This window comes from Stegodyphus dumicola, chromosome 7 (assembly GCF_044657685.1).
Source record: "Stegodyphus dumicola isolate Sdum_Otavi_A_Nest chromosome 7, ASM4465768v1".
NCBI classification, from domain to species: domain Eukaryota; kingdom Metazoa; phylum Arthropoda; class Arachnida; order Araneae; family Eresidae; genus Stegodyphus; species Stegodyphus dumicola.
The window spans coordinates 17,704,140-17,729,064 of record NC_140774.1 but is presented as its reverse complement, the minus strand read 5'-3'; the positions used below and the strand labels follow the sequence as shown (position 1 = coordinate 17,729,064).

Below are 24,925 nucleotides of genomic sequence, written 5' to 3'. Positions count from 1 at the left end.
TTTCGAGAGGGTTTTCTTAGTCTTCTAGTAAAATCTCCTTTAGGACCTGAGTCCGTGTCGGAGCTGTCTTCATTCAGTGCTTTATGTTTTTTCGACTGCTCTTCATCTGAGCGCGCAGGGCTGCTGGCTCGTCTGACATTAGTTTTGTTGATTCCAGTTATTGAAGAATCACTGTCATTAACCTTAGGAGCAGGGATGTTTGGTTTGGGAAGAGAAGTAGAAGAACGATCAGCGTTCAGTTCTCTGTCAATGAAAAGTTTGAGGCGTCGAAGGAATTTAAGGTCTCGTGCGTCCTTAGATGAGAGAGATCCATCAGCTTCTTTGATGCATTCTAAGTTGGTAATCTCAGAGGCAATAAAATCAATCATTCGATCCATGGTGGAGCGGATGGCAGAAAATGAAGCAGCGGAGAAAGCAACCAGAGTCTATTGCAATGCCGACCTACTGTTACAGCGGCATGCACTCTGATCAGGTATAATAAAAGAAGAGTTCTAATATCACAAAATCAGGAGCGAGCAGATGCACGTCTTAAAATGTGAGCGATGAAGTTGAGAGGGCGTGTCTTGCCCTTTTAGATGGAGGGTAGATGCCGAACTCTCGGCCAATCACGGCTCTTGGTCTCTTCTGTGAGCTGCGAATAGTAGGATCGTAGGCTGGCATCTGCTGAAGTGCTCGGTTATCAATCTGTTCAATTTTGAGGAATAAATTTTGACTATGTTTTTTGATAAGGTAATCAACAGGTTTAATGTTAAGGTCCGAATGAATCACATCTGTACGGACGTACCAAGCTGCGTTTAGGGCCATACGTAAGGTTTTACTTTGAAAAGATTGAAGTTTTTTCACATGAGTTTTTGCAGCAGTACCCCAGATTGTACATGCATACATAAAGATAGGTCTTATTATGGAAGTATAGAGAAGGATTTTGTTTTTAATTGACAGATTGCTCTTTCGAGCTAAAAATGGGTAAAGTTGGGCTCTGGCACCTTTTGCTTTGTTGAGAACATTTTCAATGTGAAGGCGCCAGGTTAATTTTGAATCAAGTACAACTCCTAAGTACTTGTAAGAGTTTGACCAGGGAACATAGTCGTCAAAGAATTTAATATTAATGGAAGGGTACGGGAGGGGGCTACGTTTGAATATCATAGCAGCACATTTAGCAACATTAATTTTTATTTTCCAAGTGATGAGCCAGTGCTCAAGGCTAGAGAGATAGCTCTGAATGTTTTGGACTAAGTTTTCCAGGCGTTTGTGTTGAGCTAGGATGGCCGTATCATCTGCATAAAGTGCAAGAGTGATACTTGGTGATTTTGGTATGTCATTTATGAAAATGTTGAACAAAATTGGGCCTAAAAGTGACCCTTGGGGGACGCCGCTTAGTATAGGACGGGGTGTCGAAATGATAGAATTAACTCGTACAGAAAAAGATCTATTAGTGAGGTACGAATTAATTATATGAATTAAATGGGCCGAAACGTCAAGTCGTATGAGCTTGATAATAATTCCTATATGCCAAGTCCTATCAAATGCTTTGGCTATGTCAAGAAATAAAGCGCCAGTAAGCATTTTGTTACGAAACCCTTCGTGAATGAGCTCCACTGTCCTCAGCAGCTGGTGCGTGGTGCAGTGTTTTGCTCGAAATCCAAATTGTTCATCAATCAGAACGTTGTGATTTCGGAGAAAATCATTCAGGCGTTTAAGTAACACAAACTCGTATATCTTAGATAACGAGGATAGGAGGCTGATAGGTCTATAATTTTGAGGGTTAGAAAGGCTTTGGCCTGGTTTTGGAATAGGCACAATAAGTGCTTGTTTCCAGCTTTGAGGAAAATAGCAATGCTGTATCATAAAATTTATAAGCATTACTAAGAAAAATAGATAATGGGTGGGTAAATTTTTAATCATACGATTAGAAATAGAGTCCATACCAGGGGCTTTTTTGGGTTTGAGCTTAGTAAAGTATTCACTTACCTCGCTCATGGATGTATATTGTATTTCTCTCGCAAAAGGCGAGGAGAGGAAACGTTCAACATCCTGTGGGAAAGAACTTGCGCTGTTCGCAAAAATTCCTTCATTATGTGGTGTAAATTGAGTTTGAAGAGAATCCGCAATTAATTCGGATTTCTCAGCGTCTGTGTGAGCCACCACTGCGTCCGTAGCTAAGGACGGAATGTTAGATTTGTGTTTGCGTAGGCGGGCTGATGCGCGCCAAAGACTGTTATCATTGGTCGTTAGGGACTGAATGTAATTCGTGTATTGTGATTGGAAGAAATGGTCACATGATGCCTTGATCTCATTTTGGAGAGCACGGAGTTGAATTTTTAAACCAGGATTTCTATTTCTTTGCCAAAGTCTCCGTACTTTATTCTTTTCTTTAATTTTGAGTTTAATTTCTTGAGGTAATTTACGAAAATTGGGTCTGAGGGTGGGTTTTGATACTTCCTTATAAGTATCTGTTAAAATGGTCGTTAAGTGATCAACTGCCGAGTCTATATCATGGCTGGATTTAATTTCAAGGGAGGGCAAACTTTTACTTTTAAGTTTGAAACTAAAATTGTCCCAGTTTGTAGAGACGAGTGCCGGAGAATTTTGATTAAAGATAGTACAATTAAGGTCTATGATTACGGGGTTGTGATCTGAGGATAAACAGTTTTCCACAGTCACGTGATATCCAAAAGGGATGTTTCGAAAGAGTGCACATTCGATCCACTGAACTCTTAGAGGCAGGATCGAATTTTTTCTCAGCTTCCCCCTTCTCAACTTGAATGATAAGTAAGTATGTCTTTGGTTCTTTAACGCATCGACATCCTACAGTGACAGTAGACAGTTATTCAACTCTTCTTCAGTTCTCATTGTTGACGACATGGCTAGTTTAAATGACCAAGATCTCTCTGAACTCGGATATTTAATTAATGCTATCACCGCACTAAAAACAGAAATAGCCTTTTTAAAGGCTAACAACCATGATTCTCAGTCAGACACCGATCTGACAGCTCTTCATTGTAAAGAGCAAGAACTAGGCACTTTGGAAAACAGATACCAGATAATTATCACACAGCAAATAGCCGACATATGCCAAAATGATAAAAATAAAATAGAAACCAACCAATCTAATGAATTCGCTTTTCCGCGCAAAAAAGCAAGAAAAAATTCAGCAGAAAGTATAGACAATACTCTTCCTCCCACCCAACTTTCAAATAAATTTAGCGCCTTAAGCACAGACCAAAATTTAGACAACAACCAAAACTCTGGTGTTTCTGAAACTATAACAAATGACCAACAATTCATTAAACCCACTAAAACTGCAAATAGAATACCTCCTTTTGTAATTACCCAAAAATTCAATTGGAAAGAATGCAGAAAAGTATTTAAGGAACAAATGAAAATAACCAAACTAGAAGGAAAAATTGAAGGCGAAAACTTTGTCATTAAAGTTGCGGAACCAGAAGATTACAAAAAAATCCAGGATTATTTAAATAAACAAGAAATTTCATACCATACCTTCCTTTTAAATTCAGAAAAAACTATAAAAGGCGTCCTCAAGGGATTAGATACTGATTTCACCGAAGAGGAAATAAAAGAAGCTCTTATAGAAAGTAAAATCCCAATAATTAAAATAAATAGAATGGTTCGGATGCGGGATGGAATTCCCACCCCCCTCCCCATGTACTACATTGAAGCCCCAAACAACCCAGATGGTAAACGCATGTACGAACTAAAATATCTTATGGACATGAAAGTGCGTATAGTCACATACAGAGGAAGAGGGGGCCCCGTACAATGCTTCCAATGTCAGCGTTTCGGGCACACCCAACGGGCCTGCCATAATAAGCCTAGATGCCTAAGATGTACTGGCGAGCATCAGTCGTTCGAATGCCCCGATAAAGGGAAAAATCTTCTACCTAAATGTGTCCTCTGCGGAGGCACTCATGCTTCATGTGACAAAAATTGCCCAGAAAACCCTCTCAATAAAACTGAGAAAAATAAAGAAGCTCCTATACCCACCATTAAAAGCAAAAATAGCCTCATCACTACCAGCCAATCAGGAAGCAGAACCAACCCCACTCTATCATATGCAAAAGTAACAGCAAGCAATCCAAAGCCCTCACCACAGGAATCCAACAACATTAAAATAAAAAGCCAGGACGCAGCAGAAGACTCTTTTGAGGAATTTAAAAGCTTTATTCAAAAACTCCATACCATGTATAGGAAATACAAAACTTCTAAGGACTCCATCAGCAAATTAGAAATTGCCCTAGAGGCACTACAGGTTTTTGAGCAACAAAATGTGTAGTACAACACAAAATAATTCAACATCAGGGAATAATCATATTAACTACGCTAAATTCATGGTATACAATTGCAATGGTATTAAAAGACAGATCATTGAACTCAAGAATTACATTACCACCAACAATATAGACATCATCCTTATCAACGAGACCCACCTAAAGCCTACAGATTCCTTTAAACTCCCAAATTATGACATTTTCAGAGCTGACCGTCTCCACAACAGAGGAGGAGGTGTCCTCATTGCCGCCAATAAATATTTAAACTGCATCACTTACCCTCTCCCTGCACTCCAAAGCATAGAAGCCTGCGGCTGCATCCTTCATAGTAATAATACTGACATTCTCATCATCTCTGTCTATAAACCTCCAAATAATATCTTAATGACCAGCGACCTGGACTCTATACTTAACCTTGGATTCCCTACAATCATAGCAGGCGACCTAAACAGCAAACACCCCAACTGGAACAGCAATGTCATCAATAGTAATGGAGCCATTCTCAATAATTATATGCAATCTAACAATATCATAATCTCAGCACCCAGCGAACCTACATACTACCCGATAAACCTGCACGGCCTCCCAGATGTACTCGACATTGTAATAACGCATAATATCAGCCAAAGCCCTTACATTTATGCAGATAACAACCTCTCATCCGACCACTTACCCCTCAGATTCACAATGTATGGACTAAAACATGGCTTACCTCCCCTCCGCAGCAAAATTAATTGGAATCTCTTCGAAACTAAAATGAATAATAGCACTATCTCTGCTTCTCCACCTCTCTCCACCAGAAATGATATTGAAAATGCTGTTGCACTTCTCACTCAAAATATTAAATCTACACTTGCAAGTTCCAAAATAATTATTCAAGAAGAAAAAATCTCGCTTCCTCAAAATATCAAAAATAAAATCCATGAAAAGAATCGTCTCAGGAAGCAATACCAACGCTCACAAGATCCCCGCGACAAGAACAGATACAATAGATGCCACAAAGAGCTCAAAAGCCTCATGAAAACCTATAAAGACGATGCCTGGAGGAATTTCGTAACTAACCTTTCTCATACTGACCATTCTGTCTGGAAAATAGCAAAAGCAATTAGAAGAAAACCTGATAACATTGGCCCGATAAAGAATAACAACCAAATTTTAACTAATGCTGCAGATATCGCGGCGCTCTTCGCCGATAACTTCAAAACTCAATTTTCCAACGACTCTTACCCCAACCACAACGATATCCACGTCAAGCAGCACGTCCAGAATTATATCATAGATAATATCAATAGCTCCAACAGTCCTACAAGCCCAGGAGAAGTCCAGAACCTCATTAATAACTTAAACATCAGAAAAGCTGCAGGATACGATGAGATCTCAAACGCCGCCCTTAAAAGACTCCCTAGGAAAATTATTGTTATGATAACTAATATCTTTAATGCCTGCCTTCGCTACAACTATTTCCCAAATTCCTGGAAACATGCTATTATTTTCGTCCTCAAAAAACCTGGAAAAGACCCATCATCTACTTTAAACTACAGGCCCATCTCTCTCCTTCCCGCACTTGGAAAACTTTATGAACGTATTATAGTCAATAGAATAAAATCTCACCTCACCAGCCATAGAATACTAAATCAAAATCAATTTGGATTTCGCCCAGGTTACTCCACCACCCACCAAATCACCAGGATCATAGAATTCATTAGCGATGGTTTCAATAAAAAACAGACCACTGCAGGCATTTTCCTCGACATCGAAAAGGCCTTCGATCGTGTATGGTTCGACGGCCTTCTTATTAAAATGATTAACTACCAGTTCAATCCAGGCCTCATTCTCCTCATCAAAAATTTTCTCTACAATCGCACCTTCCAAGTTAAAATCAATAACCTCCTCTCTCCCAATCAAACCACCAGCGCGGGTCTAGCTCAAGGATCTATTCTTTCTCCAATTTTATTTAATATCTACGTAAACGATATGCCAGTTAACGACAATATTCTTACAGCCTGCTATGCCGACGATACTGCCTTCCTCAGCAAATCCAGAAATCCACAGACAGCCAGAAAAAACCTCCAAAATCATATTAACACAATAGCCCAATGGTACAGAGCTTGGAAACTCAAAATCAATACTACCAAATCATCTCTAATCTATTTCCGGAAGCACAAGCTTAGAAATAATATTGGAAATATTCAAATTAATAACCAGGATCTCCCCATTGGAAATAATATAAATTACCTAGGAGTTAATCTTGATGCCAGACTCACCTTTCGCCAGCATATCATCACCACTAGAAATAAAGCCTTTAAAGCCTTCATGGCAATCTTCGCCCTGATGAGCAAAAATTCACATCTAAGTCTCACTACTAAGAAAATCATCTACATTCAGGCGATAAGACCGATTATTCTCTACGCATCTCCTGCATGGGCCTCAACAGCTAAAAGCAATAGAAATATCCTACAAACCTTACAAAACAAGATTTTAAGAATCATTACAGGAGCTCCATGGTTCGTCCGAAACAACGTAATCCACAGAGACCTCAATATTAAACCAATCAACTCAGAAATCCTACGCAATAGTCATAACTTCCATAGAAACTGCGACAACCACCAAGACGACATTATTAGAAACTTAAATAACTACAACTATACTGAAATCCAGCGCCATAGACGCCCAAGAAACATTTTCCACGACCCAAATTGGTAGCTCTCACCTTATACTTATTTTGTATATACTTCATTTTATTATTCTTCATTACTTTCGCACTATTTTATCGTTATTTAACCAAGATTTTCTGTTTGAAAATGTACATGTTTTTTATTCGCTCAGCAAAAATTCACAGCAAGTCAGGTCACATGACCCACACGGACCAATGAAAGAATTTTTTGCACAAAATTGACTTTGCTTTTTCTCACGTTATTTATGTGTTTTATCTTCACCTTATTACTCAAGAATTTTCATGATCTATTACCTCAGTTATTGCACCATGTACTATGTATTTTGCATTTACTATGAACACGCAACTTAACCAAATTCACTATTCTAATGTTCAGGTCACATGACCCCAGCTCAATCCTAGTTCAGAGAGATATCCTGCGCTAAATGCCACTGCCACCCCCACGCCATTGCCTCCATCCCACGCCAGTTCTCTCACATGCCAATATGCCATCATTAATTGCTTCTTCACTACGATGTCCAGATTCATCGAATTGAGTCAGGCACGCACCTTCCGCATATTAAGCGGATGACAAAAACTTCACAGGATTCCCTAAATAAGGGTACGATAAACATATACTAGTAAAGGCCCTTCTTAGGGCCGTATACTAGTCACTAGGCCTATGATACGGATGATACGGATACGGAAAGAGTGCCAAATCGATGAATGAAGGGGCACCCCGTGAACCATATCTAGTAGGGGAATCCGGCGCAATAACTTTAATTTGGGCGCACTGAGCCCATTTTAGAAGGCCACGACCAGCAGGGTTTGATCTATGGCAACGCCAATGCTGGTGGTGACAATTTAAATCACCAGCTATGATTAGATTGTTGGAAAAGGTGAGCAATTTGTTAAAATCAACCACAGGTAAATTTCCACCTGGTGGAAGATAGGCAGAGATCATTACAAGGGAGGGCGAATTTTGAATGAAAATTTCGATGATTGTTGCCTCGAGTTTACTCATACTAGGAGTGTCAATTCTTTTGTGTGGTATTGAATTTTTAATATAGACACATGTGCCACCATGATAAACATCACGAGTATTAGAAGCTTGTCTGTCATTTTTATATAATGCATAATTTGCAAGCTTGGGAGCTCTCCCTGGCTGGAGTTTGGTCTCTTGGACAAAAATAATGTCAAAATCTTTCTCTTCCACATAGTCTCGAAACTCATGGAATTTGGATAGAATGCCATTTGCATTCCAGGTGCATAGTTTTAAGTTTTTCAATCCTTTCAAAGTATTGAATTTTACTGACTGGGGATATCAGAGAATTGGAGAGTAATATAACTCTCAAAGATATAGTAAGCCGCGTCAGCACCAGATGGAGCCACTCTGAGCTGCGGTAAGGCGTTTTTGAATGCCAAAAGAAGTCTGCTCTGGTCAATACCAGGTTGGTTTGAAATTTGAATAATTGCCAATAGGATTTCGGTGCAATTTAGCGTCGAATTAGCTCCTAAGGGGACCGATAAATTTGGAAGAATTTGGGGTGCAGCTTGTTGCATACCCGTAAGGGCAGCAGAGTATGATACTCCAGGGCGAGTATTATTTGCACTGGGAGTGTGTGCAGCCGGCAGAACTGGAAATGTATTATGTTGTAAGTTAAATTTGTTTGTGTTGTCAACGGTCTGACTGGGTTTGGTGCTTGGCCTTGGAGGTTGTCTGTTTTTGGAGCCTGGGAACTTCGGGCAGGAACGCCAGTTAGCAGCATGGTTTCCCGAACAATTTGCACATTTGTTCGGCTCTTCAAATGGTTTAGTACATTCCTTGGCTTGATGCGGCCCAGCGCATCTGACGCATCGTCTTGGTAAGGTGCAGACTTCAGATGAATGAAAGAATCCCTGACAACGCCAGCATTGGGAGGGACCTTTCTGACCTTTGAAGTGTTCCATGGATACCTCAGTTCCAAGGAGCTCGGTTATGGAATAGATTTCTTCGGCTTTGAGGCTGTTGAAGATTTGTAGATAAAAGAGAGGCATTGGCATTTTTGTCTTCCATTTCTTAAGTTGAGAGATCTTGTGGATTTTGAAGCCAAGCACTTCAACCGCAGTCTGCACAACGTTGAGCGGTGTATTTGAGGGTAATCCCCTAATTACCACTTTAAGTGGTCTATCTGATTTGAGTGTGTGAGACTTGAATTCAATATTATTGTCTGTGAGGAATCTAACAACTGTTCTATAGTCTGTTTCGTTAGTAGTTGTGAGTTTTAGAAAATCAACGTTTTGTTTGGAAAGAACAGTTGGTGCGTTTCGGCGAAGCTGATTGAGGAGAAAGAACCAATCAGCTCGCGGTTTTATGAAAATTGGAGGTGGTGCTTGAATTTTTGGTGTTTGAGTGACAGCCGGCTGCTGCGTCGAGTGTTCAGTGTTATCAGAGTTTATGTTTGTGAAAGAATTGGATGTTGTGATGGTTTCATTACTATTAGTGTTGGGAAGTGTTTTTTTGGCAATTAAATGTTTTGGAGGAACTACAAATCCTTCGTTATCAGTTGGTCTGGTACGTTTTTTAGAGTCAGTTTTAGGATTTTCTTTTGGAGGATTTTGATTGGCTGGGGATGAGGGTGGATTTGTATTTTGAATTTTAGGGTTAGAATTTTGAGTGTTGGAGTCCGAATCAGGGGTTTTAGAAGTCTTTTTACATTCTTTGAAGAATTCCTCTTCAGTGGCAGGGAGGGTGAATAAATTTATACCGAGTTTAGAACATAGGGTATGTAGGGAAAATAAAACTTTCTCACCCTCATCCTGTAACTGTTTGATCATCTGGTCCTTATTCGGAGTGTCCGTTCGCTGTAGTCGCTGGATGTCGAAAATGAGGTCTGTGTGCCGATTCTTTAGTGAGTAAATCTGGATCGCGCTCTTGGATAGCTCTAGCGCTGAAGGAGAGGCAGGTGGAGTAGTTGCAGATATTTCCATTTCAGTTTGTATAATCAAAGGTGGTGGAGAAGAAGGTTGATTGCCCGCTGGCGGCGCCGTATTCAGGATACTATTCGCTTTGACATTACGGAGCTCAGAGCTCGTACGTCCGTCGCTGTTAGCAGCCATCCCTCATTCATCAATCAATGTGTGTATATCAACAACTGTTCTATAGTCTGTTTCGTTAGTAGTTGTGAGTTTTAGAAAATCAACGTTTTGTTTGGAAAGAACAGTTGGTGCGTGTCGGCGAAGCTGATTGAGGAGAAAGAACCAATCAGCTCGCGGTTTTATGAAAATTGGAGGTGGTGCTTGAATTTTTGGTGTTTGAGTGACAGCCGGCTGCTGCGTCGAGTGTTCAGTGTTATCAGAGTTTATGTTTGTGAAAGAATTGGATGTTGTGATGGTTTCATTACTATTAGTGTTGGGAAGTGTTTTTTTGGCAATTAAATGTTTTGGAGGAACTACAAATCCTTCGTTATCAGTTGGTCTGGTTCGTTTTTTAGAGTCAGTTTTAGGATTTTCTTTTGGAGGATTTTGATTGGCTGGGGATGAGGGTGGATTTGTATTTTGAATTTTAGGGTTAGAATTTTGAGTGTTGGAGTCCGAATCAGGGGTTTTAGAAGTCTTTTTACATTCTTTGAAGAATTCCTCTTCAGTGGCAGGGAGGGTGAATAAATTTATGCCGAGTTTAGAACATAGGGTATGTAGGGAAAATAAAACTTTCTCACCCTCATCCTGTAACTGTTTGATCATCTGGTCCTTATTCGGAGTGTCCGTTCGCTGTAGTCGCCCAAGGCGATATTTTCCGGAGTACCTTTGCAACTTAATGCAATTACCTCCACAACTTCGTTAAGGAAAACTGAGGTGATTAAGACAAAGCACTGGCTGAAGGGTAATGAAGGAGACCATTATGGGCTTACGGGGAAGGAAGTGAATAAGGAGTCCATTCTATGGACGATAAATTCTTTCTGCTTTCAACCTGTTTTACTAGGTTGAAAGAGAGAGAGGTGACGGATAAAGGCGGATTCCTGAATGCATTGCATTAATGGAATCGCAAAGATTGAAAGACAATTAGCCGGGAATCATAATTTTCCAGGGCTCGGGAAAGGTATATTAGGTAATACGGAAAACCGCAGTAATCGCTAATGCCTTGGGGATGGGCTGGGGGGGAGAGAGTCTTACGACTAAAGCAGAGCAAGGGATGGTGGAACGAAAAGAAGGGGGGAAAGGATTCAAGAGTAGAAAAAGTTCTCCTACCGCCCGTGGCGAGAGTACAATAGGAGCAACTTTTGGAGCGGAAAGAACCGCGAAGAAGTTAACTGTAGAAAAGACGGAGAAGTTTTAGGATAGTTAAAGGGAAGGGAAGTAAAGAAAAGCGTTAAAAGTTGGAGAGGAGAGGTGGATTAAAAAGTGGAAAGAAATAAAAATGGGGGCAGAAATAACCAAAATTACCTGATTGCAGTTGGTGTTTGAAGATATGCAAGCTTGTATATATGCAGATTGCTGGAACAAAAATTCATGAAAAAAGTGTTTTGAGTAGCATATGGGGGAGTTAGATTTAGAAGATTAGAATATTAATTTAAATTTCAAAAATTAGGCAGTTTAAGTTGAATAATTAAGTTAGGTGATAAAATAATAGAGAAACGTTAAAACTATTGCAAGTCTGATTTAAAATTGTCTGGGCCGTGTTTTATGAAAAGATGAGGTCTTGGCAAGTGGAGGGGCATGTTACCTATAGCAGCACGGATATAAACCGAGAAACGAGGCCGAATTAGGTCCGGCGGGCATGTGGAAGTATGGATTTAATTAAGGGTCGTCGGGTTAGGCCCGTGAAGTGCTTGTAAATTTAAAAATTTTTAGAAAGAATTCCTAGTCAAGCAGACACCTCCGCTTCGGCTTCCTAGGAAAGATGTTATAAGTTCTATCAAGAACGCTCCTAGGTCGCTTAGCTGAGCTGGGCTCAGCTGGATCGTAAGCAGGAAGTGAATGCAAGACTGGGTTTTCAATCTGCGTTAATCTATTAAAGAATTTGGCCGAATTTTGCCGGAAAAAGGCATCTAGGGGTAGAATTTTGAGATCGTTATGAAGCACTTCATTACGAACGAAATAATGAGCATTTGTCAGGATACGAAGCGTGACGCTCTGGAATACTTGGATTTTCTTTAGATGGCTATTGGCAGCAGTTGACCAGACGACAGCGGCGTACGTCAGGATCGGTAGGATGGTACTCTTGTATAAAAGGATCTTATTGTTGAGGGAGAGGTTGCTGGTTCTTTTGAGGAGAGACATCAGTTGGGTTCTTGAAGTTCTTGCTTTTGAGATGGCGTAATTGATGTGGGTATTCCAGAGCAGCTTCGCATCTAGATAAACTCCCAGATATTTATAGGATTCCACCCAGGGTACATTTTCTTCAAATAATCTGAGTGGAGGGAGTTGACTATGGACATTCCTCTTTCTGGAAAAGAAAACTGTGGCGGCACTTTTTGCGACATTAATTTTGATTTTCCAGGTAATGAGCCAGGACTCCAAGTCTGTTAAATACAGCTGTAGGTGATTGAGAGTGGCATGTAATGTTGAGTGCTGTGAAATGATGGCTGTGTCGTCTGCATAGAGTGCTAGATCGACACTTGGTGTTTGTGGTATGTCATTTACATACAAGTTGAAGAGCGTGGCGCTAAGAATTCCTCCCTGAGGCACCCCCGCCAGGATAGGGCGAGGAGAAGAGACAGAATATTTTACTTTGACAGAAAAGGTACGATTAGTGAGGTAAGAGTGCATTATGTGCACAAAATTAGCCAAAATTTCAAGTCGCATGAGCTTGAATAAAATTCCGATATGCCAACATCTGTCGAAAGCCTTTGCTACGTCTAAATAAACAATAGCTGTAGGCTTTCCACTGCGAGATCCTGTGTGAATGATTTCAACTACCCTCAGTAGCTGGGCCTGAGTTGAGTGTTTAGCACGAAAGCCGAATTGCTGAGGAATAATAATATTTCGGTTTCGGCAGAAATCATTCAGGTATCTAAGCAGTATAGCTTCGTAAATTTTACTAAGTGAAGACAGAAGGCTGATCGGCCTATAATTTTGAGGGACCTTTGGGTCCATTCCAGGTTTTAGAATAGGAATGACTAATGCATTCTTCCAGCTATGGGGATAATATTTTAGCCTTAGCATTGAATTTATCAAAACTGCTAGGTAAAATATGAATTTAACTGGCAGATTTTTAATCATGCGATTAGAAATCCTATCCAGGCCAGGTGCTTTTGCAGGGGTGAGATTTTTGATAAAAGCAGAAATCTCAGTCATTGTTGTGGTGATGGGATCCTCAGAATTTGTATCTGAGGAGAGAAATTCTTCAACTTGGTGTTGGACTTCATGCGTGTGCTCTGCACAGGAATCGAACATGAGTCCAGTGTTAGGTGAAAATTGTGTTTGGAGGCTGTCTGCTATGCGTTCAGCCTTTTCGGTGTCTGTTAATGCCATCCGGTCATTGACCGTGCCCATTAGGGGGGGAATGTCATGTTTTGGTTTGCGAAGCCGTGCACTAGCAACCCAGAGGCTATTATCGGAAGTCTTTAAGGACTTAAGATAGTTTGCGTATTTTTCGTCTGTGTATTTCTTAATGTCAGACTTGATCTCATTCTGGATCCTTCGCAGTTGCACTCGAAAGTTTTCCAAACGTGTATTTTGCCATTCTCTGCGAAGGCGGTTTTTAATTTTGATTTTATCTTTAATGTGATCAGGTAATTTATAATAATTTTGCCTGAATTTGGGTTTGGAAGCAGCCGTAAATGCGCTTCCTAGGGTTTGGTTGAGCCTGTCAATGGCAAAATCAACCTCCTGATTATCGTGAATTTTGATAGGGGGGAGAATACCATTTTCCAAGACATACCGAAAGTTGTCCCAATTTGTGGAGACTTGCGCCGGTAAATTTTGGTTAATTTTGGATGTTTTAAGGGTGAGGTGAACCGGATAATGGTCAGAGGACAATTCCGGAATCACTTCGATCGAATAGTCTACTGGGATATTTTTAAATAAGGCCAGATCAATAATGGAAGGAGCACCTAACCCCCCAGGAAACTGGTAATGGGTAGGTGTGTTTGGCGCAATAATTTGGATACGGGCGTCCTGAGCCCAAATTTTGAGTTTATCGCCATAGTTGTTGGCAGTGACACAATCCCAACTTCTATGACGGGCATTTAAATCTCCTGCGATAATCAGGTTATTTGCAACACCACTTAATTTTCTGAGATCAGAGATAAATGCGGGTCCCTGTCTCGGAGGCATATAGCAGGACGCTACTGCTATTGGGGGACAATTTGGAATATGAATTTGTACTATAGTCGCTTCTAAGGCCTCCAGTGGTGGCGTGGGAATCCTAGAATGCTTTAGGGAGCGTTTTACATAGATGCTAGTACCGCCACTAGCACGAACAGTGTCACTGATGCATACCTCTCTGTCATTTCGGTAGCAGAAATAATTCGCGATGTTCGCGCTAAGTCCCTCAACCAGATGTGTCTCCTGAACGAGGAAGAGGTCCATGTGATGCTCATTAATAAAATCCCGGACTTCGTGAATCTTCTTCTTGATTCCGTTAGCGTTCCAGTAGGAGATCAGGAGAGAATCTTCACTAGTTGCACAGTTGAACTTGAGGCCTTTAGTTTAAGAGGCCACAGTATGCCTCATAAATATAAAATGCTCTCTCAGGCCCCGTGGAGACATTTCGGAGCCTAGGGAGAGCATTTCTAAAAGCCTCGAGGAGGATCTTGTGTTCAATACCGAATTCCGAAGCGATTTGGAAGACGCTCCGGAGGGTATCTGTGCAGCTTCCATCATCTACGGTCGGGGCTGGAGCCTGGGCCGGTGGAGTTGGCTGGAGGAGAGGACTCTGCTTCGGCGCTTGCTTCGTCGCGGGAGCTTGCTTCGGTTCCTTAGTAGATGATGGTAGTCCAGGATTTTTCCGTCCGGAAACGACATCACTAAAAGAGGGATCCGTGCTGCTAATTGGAGCTTTAACCGGAGCCGGTACAAATTTTGAAATCCCGCTATCCGATCTAATAGGGGGGGGTTTGTTTTTATTTGTTGGGTTTCGGGGGCAGTGAAACCAGTTGGCAGCGTGCCGTCCAAGGCAGTTCGCGCAGGTGTTGGCTTATTCGGAGTGTCCGTTCGCTGTAGTCGCTGGATGTCGAAAATGAGGTCTGTGTGCCGATTCTTTAGTGAGTAAATCTGGATCGCGCTCTTGGATAGCTCTAGCGCTGAAGCAGAGGCAGGTGGAGTAGTTGCAGATATTTCCATTTCAGTTTGTATCATCAAAGGTGGTGGAGAAGAAGGTTGATTGCCCGCTGGCGGCGCCGTATTCAGGATACTATTCGCTTTGACATTACGGAGCTCAGAGCTCGTACGTCCGTCGCTGTTAGCAGCCATCGCTCATATCAATGACTCTGCAAATCTGCCAATCTAATCTAATCGGTATCTTTTACAAAATTGGCCTTGGCTACAACGAGCCTTAATCCAATCGGTTTTGATCATGCCATACGGCCAGTTGAATAGAGAGAATAGTGGTGCAATACGCACCCGCACAGAGGCGAAAAATTCAAAAGGATAAAAATCCTGCGATTTTAAGCGAAAACAAAATGAGCAGTGGCTGTCCGAGCGGCGAAACGTTTCTGCGTTTACTCCTGAATTTCTTCGCTCACCCACAGGGTCGTCATTCGTCGAGGCCAGTCACGAGGGTGGTCACCCACCCAAGTGCTGACTCTCCGGTTGCTGCTTGAAAGAAGCCTAAAGTTAAAAGAGAGGTTCATGACCTTAATGAATAGAATTTTTCAGATAATATTTTCAACTGTGAAACTTGAAGTTAATCAGAATCCTCGGCGAACTTAATTATCGACATGACTGCTTGAAATCCTAACATAAATTTTTCAGCGGAGTTCTTCGCTGTTCTTATTTTACTTATATGATTGATGATGTTACTTAATAAGTTATTGATTTTGGGGTCTTTGATCCATTCTATTGCTTCATTAAGATCTTCAGGCGGAGGTTGGATGTTTCTACTTCTATTACGACTGGATTCGGCGTTTTGAGTGTTTCCATTATCAGTTCTTGTCGGGAGAGGAGGAAAATCTTCGTTGTTATGTCTAAATTTTGGTGCACTTGGTACAGGTTTTTTCTTTTCGAATTTTTTCTGATAAACCTCACATCCACGATATGAGGATACATGTTGCTTCGAGCAGAAAATACATGTTGGCTTTTCTTCCGGTTTTAATGGGCATAGTTTGCTTCGATGGTGTGCTCCGCACTTACAGCATCGTTCCGGTTTCGTGCATAAATGTTGGGAATGTCCGTATTCCTGGGAGGGAAAGCATTGAATAATTCTTTTCTTTGGTTGATATTTTTCAATTTTTATGTTCATATTGAACATATTGTCAAGATGATAAATGGCATATCCTGCTTTGCTTTTCTTCAATTCTATTAGGAAAATAGGTAATTTTTCGAGATTAAATTTTGGGCTGCGTGTGAATTGTTTCACCTTCGAGACTGGGAATTTACGTCTTTCAAGATCGTCTTTGATCAGTTCTTCTTGCATGCTGGCCGGTAGATTTTTTAATATCACTTTTAATGGTTTTTCACTTTCGAGTCTATATGTGTGAAAGGGTATATTCCTGGCATGTAGTAAGCGTGTGGCAGCTCTATATTCGTTGGGAGTTTTGACTTTCACAAAAATAGATTGCACTTTCGTTTCTGCTTCGAATTCATCCGAGCATACCGTTAAAAGTAGCTCCCTTATTTCCATCCAATTTACTTCTTTTTGTGTAAATACAATTGGTGGTGGAATTTCCGTTTCACTGGTGGTCTCCATGTTATTTTCATTATCTTCTTTTTCTTCTAAGTCTTTAAATCTATTTTCGGTGATGATTTCCATAGACGTAGTTTCTTTCGGAATCTTCGCAGTTTTCTTGGGAGAGATCCATTCATCCGTCAGGGTTTCGGGAGTTTTCCCGTGCTTAAGAATTTCCAGAAGATTGCTAACTGCGTGTTCTTTTATTAGTGCTGAGATTTGTCTTTCCCTTTCTCGGTCATGTATATCGATTTTATACATTGCTGATTCAGTGGGTTTAACGTTTTCCGTATTTTGTATCATGCTTCTCTCCTGTGATGGTTCATCATTTTTCCCCTCATGCGAAGTTTTCTTTTTCTTATTCTTTTTCGTCTCAGGCGGGCTCAAAAAGTCATTCAACTTTAAAGGAAGTTTCTGTTTGCTATTTGAAGGTTTTTCTGAGAATTCCGTATCCTTAAAATCATAAGTCCGTTGGTCCGGTTCCGTAATGTCTTCATCAGTATCGCCGACTGTCCTAAAAAAGGACATTTTAACTACCCGAAGGTAAGAAAAAAGTAAAGTGCAATCTCTGTCCGCCTACTGGACTGGGACAGATCTGCGAGAATCAGGAGAGTAACTTCAGTACGTCCTACATGTTTGCCGTCACAGCTCCGAAATGAGAAATGCAAATCTGCCAGAGCGACGCGAGATACTTATAGGAGAAGTAGGAATGACGTCATCTCACGGCAACCAATCAGCTATCGGCACGAATCGGCTTTTCAGATGACGTAACATCATGTTTCGTTTTTGCATCTCAATTAAGTTGAAACAGTCCGTTCTCAATGCAAACAGTGGCAGCGAGAAAAAGAAGTAGAAGTAACTACTATATTACATTAAAATAAGGACTAAACTAAATAAACATTTCAAGGAGGAGAGATGATGCAGTAAAAGGTTTAAAAATAAGCTATATTTTCCAACAGCTTATACCATCCGTTATACATTAAACGCGCATGCGTAAATGTATTATGCGCATGCGCACACCATATTCGCAGCCGTAAAGGTCTTACACGCACGTGTAAACGCCTATGCGCATGCGTCAATCCGACGCATGCGCAGAACGTTTGTAGCTTCGAGGTCTGGATTATAGATAATTCCAGATTATGGGTGTCCGAATTAACAACTTTTGACTGTATTTGCAATGCTGCTGATTTGTATTCCTATAAATGTTACTTTTTTCTCAATATGTACAAGCAATCTGTACCATACACACTACAAAGTCCGAAATCCGGACTCATCAGGACTTCAGCGATTCCGGATATTAGATCATCAGTTTAAATCTAGTAAGATGTCATGAAGAAATTATAAAATTAAAAATATGAAATCCTGATTTATGAAATAACGAAGTATTTATGATCAAATCAAAATTTACAAAAAGAAAGCTTAATATTTATTTGTTTACCTTATTAAACATTTCTTTCAATGTAAGTTGTTTAAGTTGTTCCGTTTTTTTTTTTTTTTTTTTTACTGCTAATACCTTTTTTTTTTAATTCTGTAGATTTATTCAGTTACATTGTTGGAAGTCCTGTAATTACTATTTCAAGAATTCTGACTAACTTGTCAATCGAAATTTTCTCGTTTTCAGTAACTTCTCTGTCACTTTCTTCACTATCAGTAGCGGTATTTTCTGGATCTAGAACTATACTACAGATTACGCCATTCACTAATTGAGATTGATAATTGAGAAGCATTGTCATCACAATGAAAATCGTCTTTTATATCATCTTCATTTATTGTCGCTTCTCCACATTTCTTTACAGAATCCGCTCATTGGAAAATTTCGCCTTTTTTGCGATATCCGAAAACCTTTAAAATTAGTGGCTATCATCATCAAATTTAGCTATCCTTCACTATACATATTTGGCTATGCATCATGAGCTTGGTGACTAATGACAAATTGTTCCATTAAATTTTATCTTGCTTCTATCAAGCACTGAAACAATTAAGCCTGAAATGTATTAGTTTAGTTATTTATTACACTTATGTCTATTTCTTGCACATGCTTAAGGCTTATCAGAGTTCTGAATAAGTAAATTCCCACATATACTTAAGCCCTATTGAGGGCCGGCACTAGATATCTTACCACCCGATGCAGTCTCTATGGGTCCTAAATTATGCGACTCTGTGCAGCCATACCAGCCCTGGTTCTGAGTTTATGCGAATAACAAATCAGTTATTTTTAATTCAAATAGCCATAAATGTAATCTTCGGGTCTATGAGTAACAACAACAAAATCTATTTTTAGCATATGGAAAGAAAATTTTAGTAAATTTTTTCTCCTCATCATGTTTTAGTGCATTTAACGTAAATCTGTAATCCTCACCAAGCGTATTGTCAACATTAAAAGGTTACCATGCTCCTTTATTATTCAATTACTAACATAAAAAAAAAAAAAAAAAAAATTGTTTAGGTATCGCAATATAAGTCATTACTCAAGTTGTCATGTTTTGATAAACATGGAGTGACAAAAGGAAAGTATAATAAATAATGATTCACCAGGCTGGCATCAGATCAACAATGTATCTATGTGGAATGTTCCGGTTTGAGATATGTGCCAAAAAGCAGATATGCCGCAACGGAGCCAAATTACTGATTTATGCTAAAATGTTTGTTTCTTCAATAACAAGGTATTTTATTTAGTATTGACGTGAAATTAAAAATCGGGACTGTCCAGATGTTTTATTATGCACAGAAGGGGGGGGTGGAATCAAATACGCATGCGTAAAGGCTCGGAGTAAAACGTTGGTGGTGGTTTTGAGGTCTGGATTTTAGATCATTCCAGATAATAGACGTCCGGATTTCAGACTTTGTACTGTACAACATTAATAAACAATTACTTCATCATCTGAAATATTGTTAAAATGTCTTTCCATTTGGAGCTTTACAGTATGTTCTAGGGACCTCTAAATAAGGGAACTTTCATCTTAACAATCTAATACATAAATAATAAAATGAATAAACAGGTTATAAATAACATGTATCACCAAATTTTTATATAAAGGCACTAAACTTTTTTAAGCCCACACAATCTATCTGGTAGAAATAACACTACCTTAATTGGTTTGAAATATCTTCATAGAAATGCTGGCAATAACAGAATAATTTAAAATTAAATATATTAATTTTACACTAGATTTTCAAGTGGGAATAATACTCACTGTTTCTAATTCACTCGCATTTTTTTCTAACTGATTTTCCTTTTGTTTCAAAGTAGATTTTAATTTGGAAATAAAATTTTCTTGGTCTTCTAAAATAACCTTGTATGAATCAGCTGAAATTAAAAGTATAATATTTAAACTTATTTTAAAATTAATTAACTGTATAATAATTTTAATATTTATGCAAAATGTATGCTTTCAAAACAGTGAATTTTGTCCTTCATAAGAAAATACTGCAAATAAAAGTTCTCGATTGATTCTATCTAAAAAAATACATATAAATATTTCCGAACAGAAAAAAATAGAAAACATATTTATCAAAAATTTTAAATCATACCAGTTTCTGATACTTCTCTGCCTTTTGCAATAAAACTCTGCATGAGTTTGTTTTCTGTTTTAAGTTTTGATATACTAGCCTTAAGATTTGCAGACTCTTGAACCCAAGCATCTTCAAGTTCTTCATAGGCCTATAAAATAAATTATTTCTTTACAGAAAAATCTTAACTTTTGTTTATTAAAAAATATAGACAGTAACTTGAGTTCATCTAATATGAGAAAAGTACATGACAGAAAACAAGTTCTTTTTACTAGACACGTTATTTTGCATTGTTCTTTACACAATGATTAATGAGATCGCATTAATCATACATACAGCATTTGGTAAAATCTGCGTACAGATCGATATCAACGATGATATTACAAATCCAAATGTATATTTTAGATTTCCAAATGCTATATTCTAAATTGTATCCTATATATAATTAATTAAGCTCTTGATTTTTAGAGCAACTTCTGTTACAATATGTTAGATAATGCTTTAGAAAAACTAAGCTTTACCTTCAACAATATAAACACCTAAATGCTGAAAAACATAAAACAATAAAAATGCATGTTATAAGATTACTTCTGAAATAAACTTTAAGTAACATAACTCTGACAGCTTAATTTTCAGTCCTCTCTGTCCTATTCCTGGTAATATTTAAAGGCAATATTGTGAATTCAAATTATTGTTGATGTCTTGCCCATGTAATTCATGGAAGAATGGTTGTTAGAGCCTCAAAGCAGTTAGACTTCTACTTCCACCCCAATTTTGAGCAAGAGAACCGGAGGAGGAAGGCCGAGCAGGGCCGGATTTAGACCTGATGGAAGAATGGTTGTTAGAGCCTCAAAGCAGTTAGACTTCTACTTCCACCCCAATTTTGAGCGAGAGAACCGGAGGAGGAAGGCCGAGCAGGGCCGGATTTAGACCTGATAAGGCCCTAAGATACCTGAGATAAGGTACCCTTTATACATCCAGATATTATGTGCCGGTGCCAAATATGATTTTTGGATATCTAGAGGATTTCTTGGGGGCCCCCAAGAAAGCGAGGGCCCTAAGCTATAGCTTATACATAAATCCTGCACTGGGTTCGAGGATCTCCCACCCCTCACCCTTACCACCAAACCACATGAGAGTACTTTCGGCTCCCCATATATTTAGAGTGCCTTCATGCCACAAAGACATCATACAGTTGCAAACATCCATGCCTTTTCCTAAATTCAAACCCGTGCCTTTCGGTACCGGAGTAGGCTCCCCTAACCACTATACCATTTGGGTAGCAATTCAAGTTATTAAAATTTCTAGATGGAGTCTACTATATTAATGATAATGATACGATGCTTTTAGTTGACAGTAATAAAAAATTAACTAATGTTCTCAGTAATGAATTCCATAAATATTATTATTAAGTGCATTTCTGAATTCAAGATATCTAATTTTCTTTCATATCTTGATATTCTATTCACACATAATTAATATAATTTCAGGATTATAAGGTATTACTGAATTTGTCTTCCCTTCATGTTAAATCCTGTCATTCTCCTTAGTAAAGTTGACTTTTTAGTTTTTCAATTTCCATACATTTAACTGAATTATTTAAGAGAGGTTGCAAATAGCAAGAGTTTCTTGTCCTGTATTATTGGCAAAACTATTAAAAAAACTCATCTCATCATGAGGAAGAAAATTCTTCAATCTCAAAAAATCGTAAATATTTAGTTCTTTTCTAAATCATTTTTTAAAAAAAAAAATCTCATTTTTTTAACCTCCTGTTAAAATAAAAAGGTCATTGTTCAATCTTTAAGAACTCTACTTCAAGGATATGACCTCTTGGCATATCTATACTATTTCTTACTTATGTGGCTTAATACATTTTGGTAATACAGTATAAAATTTGAGATCCGGAACACTCAGAAATTTGGTGATTCTGGATTTTGGAAATTTCCAGATTTTAGATCATCAGTTTAAATCCACAAAGATGACATGAAGAAATTAAAAATATTCTTTTTTAATATTTCTTTAAAAAAGAGGTATTTTGTATTAAAAAAATGTTCTCCGAGTCATCATCACATGAAATTAAAATGTGATTTGAAGCCAAGATTGGCAATATTTTCTGCATTTAAAACTATGTTACAGATATCTGTCATTCCACTGATTAACGATTAAAATATTGCAATCACAAATTAAAACTTCGGATATATTATCCTCTTTTAACATTTCTTCTCATACTCCTTAGACAAATTTTGCTTTTCACTTGTGATATCTGAGAAACTTTAGATTTGCAGCTTTCATCAGCATTATGAAATACGGTAGCTGGCTATAAATTATGGCAAGCATTAAAATATATATGTGATGTACCAGCTTTTGTCCGGAGTAAATAGATTGGTGAATAATCATAAATGTAGTTGCAGCTCAAAAGTATCAGACGATAAGTTTAAAAAAACAGGATCCATTTATTATTATTCAGGAGAAATAGCAATTACAAAAATCTGATCTCCGAAGTAAATAAAAAAGAATTACTAATAACTTTTTGTATGAAGTTTACTGCATCATTACATTAAAAAGAAGACCCCTATATTCCTTTGCGAGTCCTTTTATCGCCTCTGGAAAGGCGGAGCTTCCAAGAAATGACGTCAGCCATTCCAGTTCGCTTTAAATATCTGCAGAACATTCTATAACTGTACGTGTAGAAAAGGTGGGAAAAACAACTTGACTACGGGGCTGTGGATTTAATTCCACGTACTTTCAAATAAGAGACCGTCGCCATTAAAAATGAAAAGAACATACAGTTAGAATTTTAAGTGTATTCTTGACTATGGAATTTTATTATTACACACACACACACATATATATATATATATATGAAAAATATGAACAGAAAAATAGTTTTAGGTTACAGTCCCAAAACTATATATATATATATATGTATATACAGTCAAAAGTCTTTAATCCGAACTCGTCGGGACTTCGGCGATTACGGATTATCAGTTTTTCTGGATTATAGATCATAATTTAAATCTGGTAAGATGGCATGCAGAAATTATAAAAATAAAATTTGAAACAGTAATTTATGAAATAAAGAGCACTTATGATCTAAAGGGTATCAAAATTTACAAAAACAAAAAAAAAAGGCTTTATATTTATTTGTTTACTTTATTAAACATTTTTTTCAACGCGCGCTTGCGTGAAGCATACATTACTTATAATCGAAATTAGAAAATTGCAACCGGAAGCTATTTGATGTGTATTCGTGATATTTATAATGACGAGGAATTTGATTTAAATCATATCAAAGATGGAGTACATCGAGATGAAATACTACATTTAGTAAGGAATTATAAGCCTAATGAAATAAAAACATCTGCCCTGAAGATAAGGATAGTGCTGAAAGATCAACTTCCAGTTCATTGCGCACCGTGTCCACAAAAGTGGTTGTTTTACTGGAGAAGAGAGATTTTAAAAGGTACATAAATCTGTTTCCGACTAGTCGTACTGCCAAGAAAAACAGCCTACAGATTCTGTTTAGCTATGGCATTCAAAATAGTCAATGGCTTCTGTTTAACTATGGCCTTAACATATGTATGCATAAGTTGACTATTGTTATGTGTTTATCCCAAATGTTGCCAAAAACACAGCAATTCTGTCGAATATTGAAATAAGGATTGTGGTTAAGCAGACAATACCAATTCCTTTAATATTATATGTACCAGTTTATAGCTGAATATTTTCACATTTTAAACAAAATTAAATATTTAATTTATTTCTTTATAATTTATTGAGAATATACTAGACTCACAAATTTAAATCATCTATATTATTTCTGTATTATTAAAAAAAGGGGGGGGGATTTTTTTTTTCTTTACTTACAATATGAAAAGATTCCGTTATGAAGGTATTTTTTTTACTGCACACTGATAAATATCAAAGCATAAAATTTAGTACTTATTTATTTTAGACAATCTATGGACTAGTGCAAGAACCTTCTGGCAACCACCTGTATAAGAACTTTGCATTTTTAGCAAGCACCATCAACCTTTTTGAATTCTTTTTGTTGTATTCCAAGTTCCAGCAGTTTCTATAAATATTTAAAATAATATTTTAAAATATGCACTAGTGAAATTTGTTGGCAAGGGAACAAATTGCAATAAAATTTTGGCAGGTATACAAAATTCTGCCGGAAAATGGATAAAGGTAACAACTGCTTTGAATTTATTCTTAAAGCGATCACCACGGAATGTCTGTCAGAACAGAAGAAACAAAAACCCTCTTGTAAGAAGATTTATTAACTGCTATGAACATCCCATTAAACTGCAAAATATGCATGTACGGAATGAGTAATTTTTTGCAATTAACAGACATCCTTCTTTTTCATCTTTAAAAAATTGCCCAACTTCATCAAACTGGGTGCACTAATACATAAATACCTAAAACTTCTGGGCAACTGATGGCACCAATGCATGAGATGCTATAATCATATAACCTCTAACATACAGATTAGCTTATCAGATGAAAAATAAAGGACAAATGAAACACGTTTTTAAAAAGAGTATTTTTCTATTATTTGAATAAATTTGAAATAAAGCGTAATTCGGCTAACAGATTGTTGGAAAAAAATGTTGAGTAAAAAAAAAAAATGTGAAAACAAAATGGCATCCAAACAAAAACTAG

General features: G+C 38.1%; 1 protein-coding gene across 1 annotated transcript in view; it reads right to left on the bottom strand.

The window, feature by feature from the left end:
• Positions 1 to 24,925, bottom strand: part of LOC118199282 (RILP-like protein 1) — a 68,240-nt gene that overhangs the window by 40,804 nt on the left and 2,511 nt on the right. The window contains exons 2-3 of the mRNA XM_085819912.1: positions 20,279 to 20,408; positions 19,942 to 20,054 (exon numbers count right to left, since the gene is read on the bottom strand). Of these exons, the coding sequence (XP_085676038.1) occupies positions 19,942 to 20,054; positions 20,279 to 20,408 (243 nt within the window). The remainder of the gene's footprint in view (positions 1 to 19,941; positions 20,055 to 20,278; positions 20,409 to 24,925) is intronic.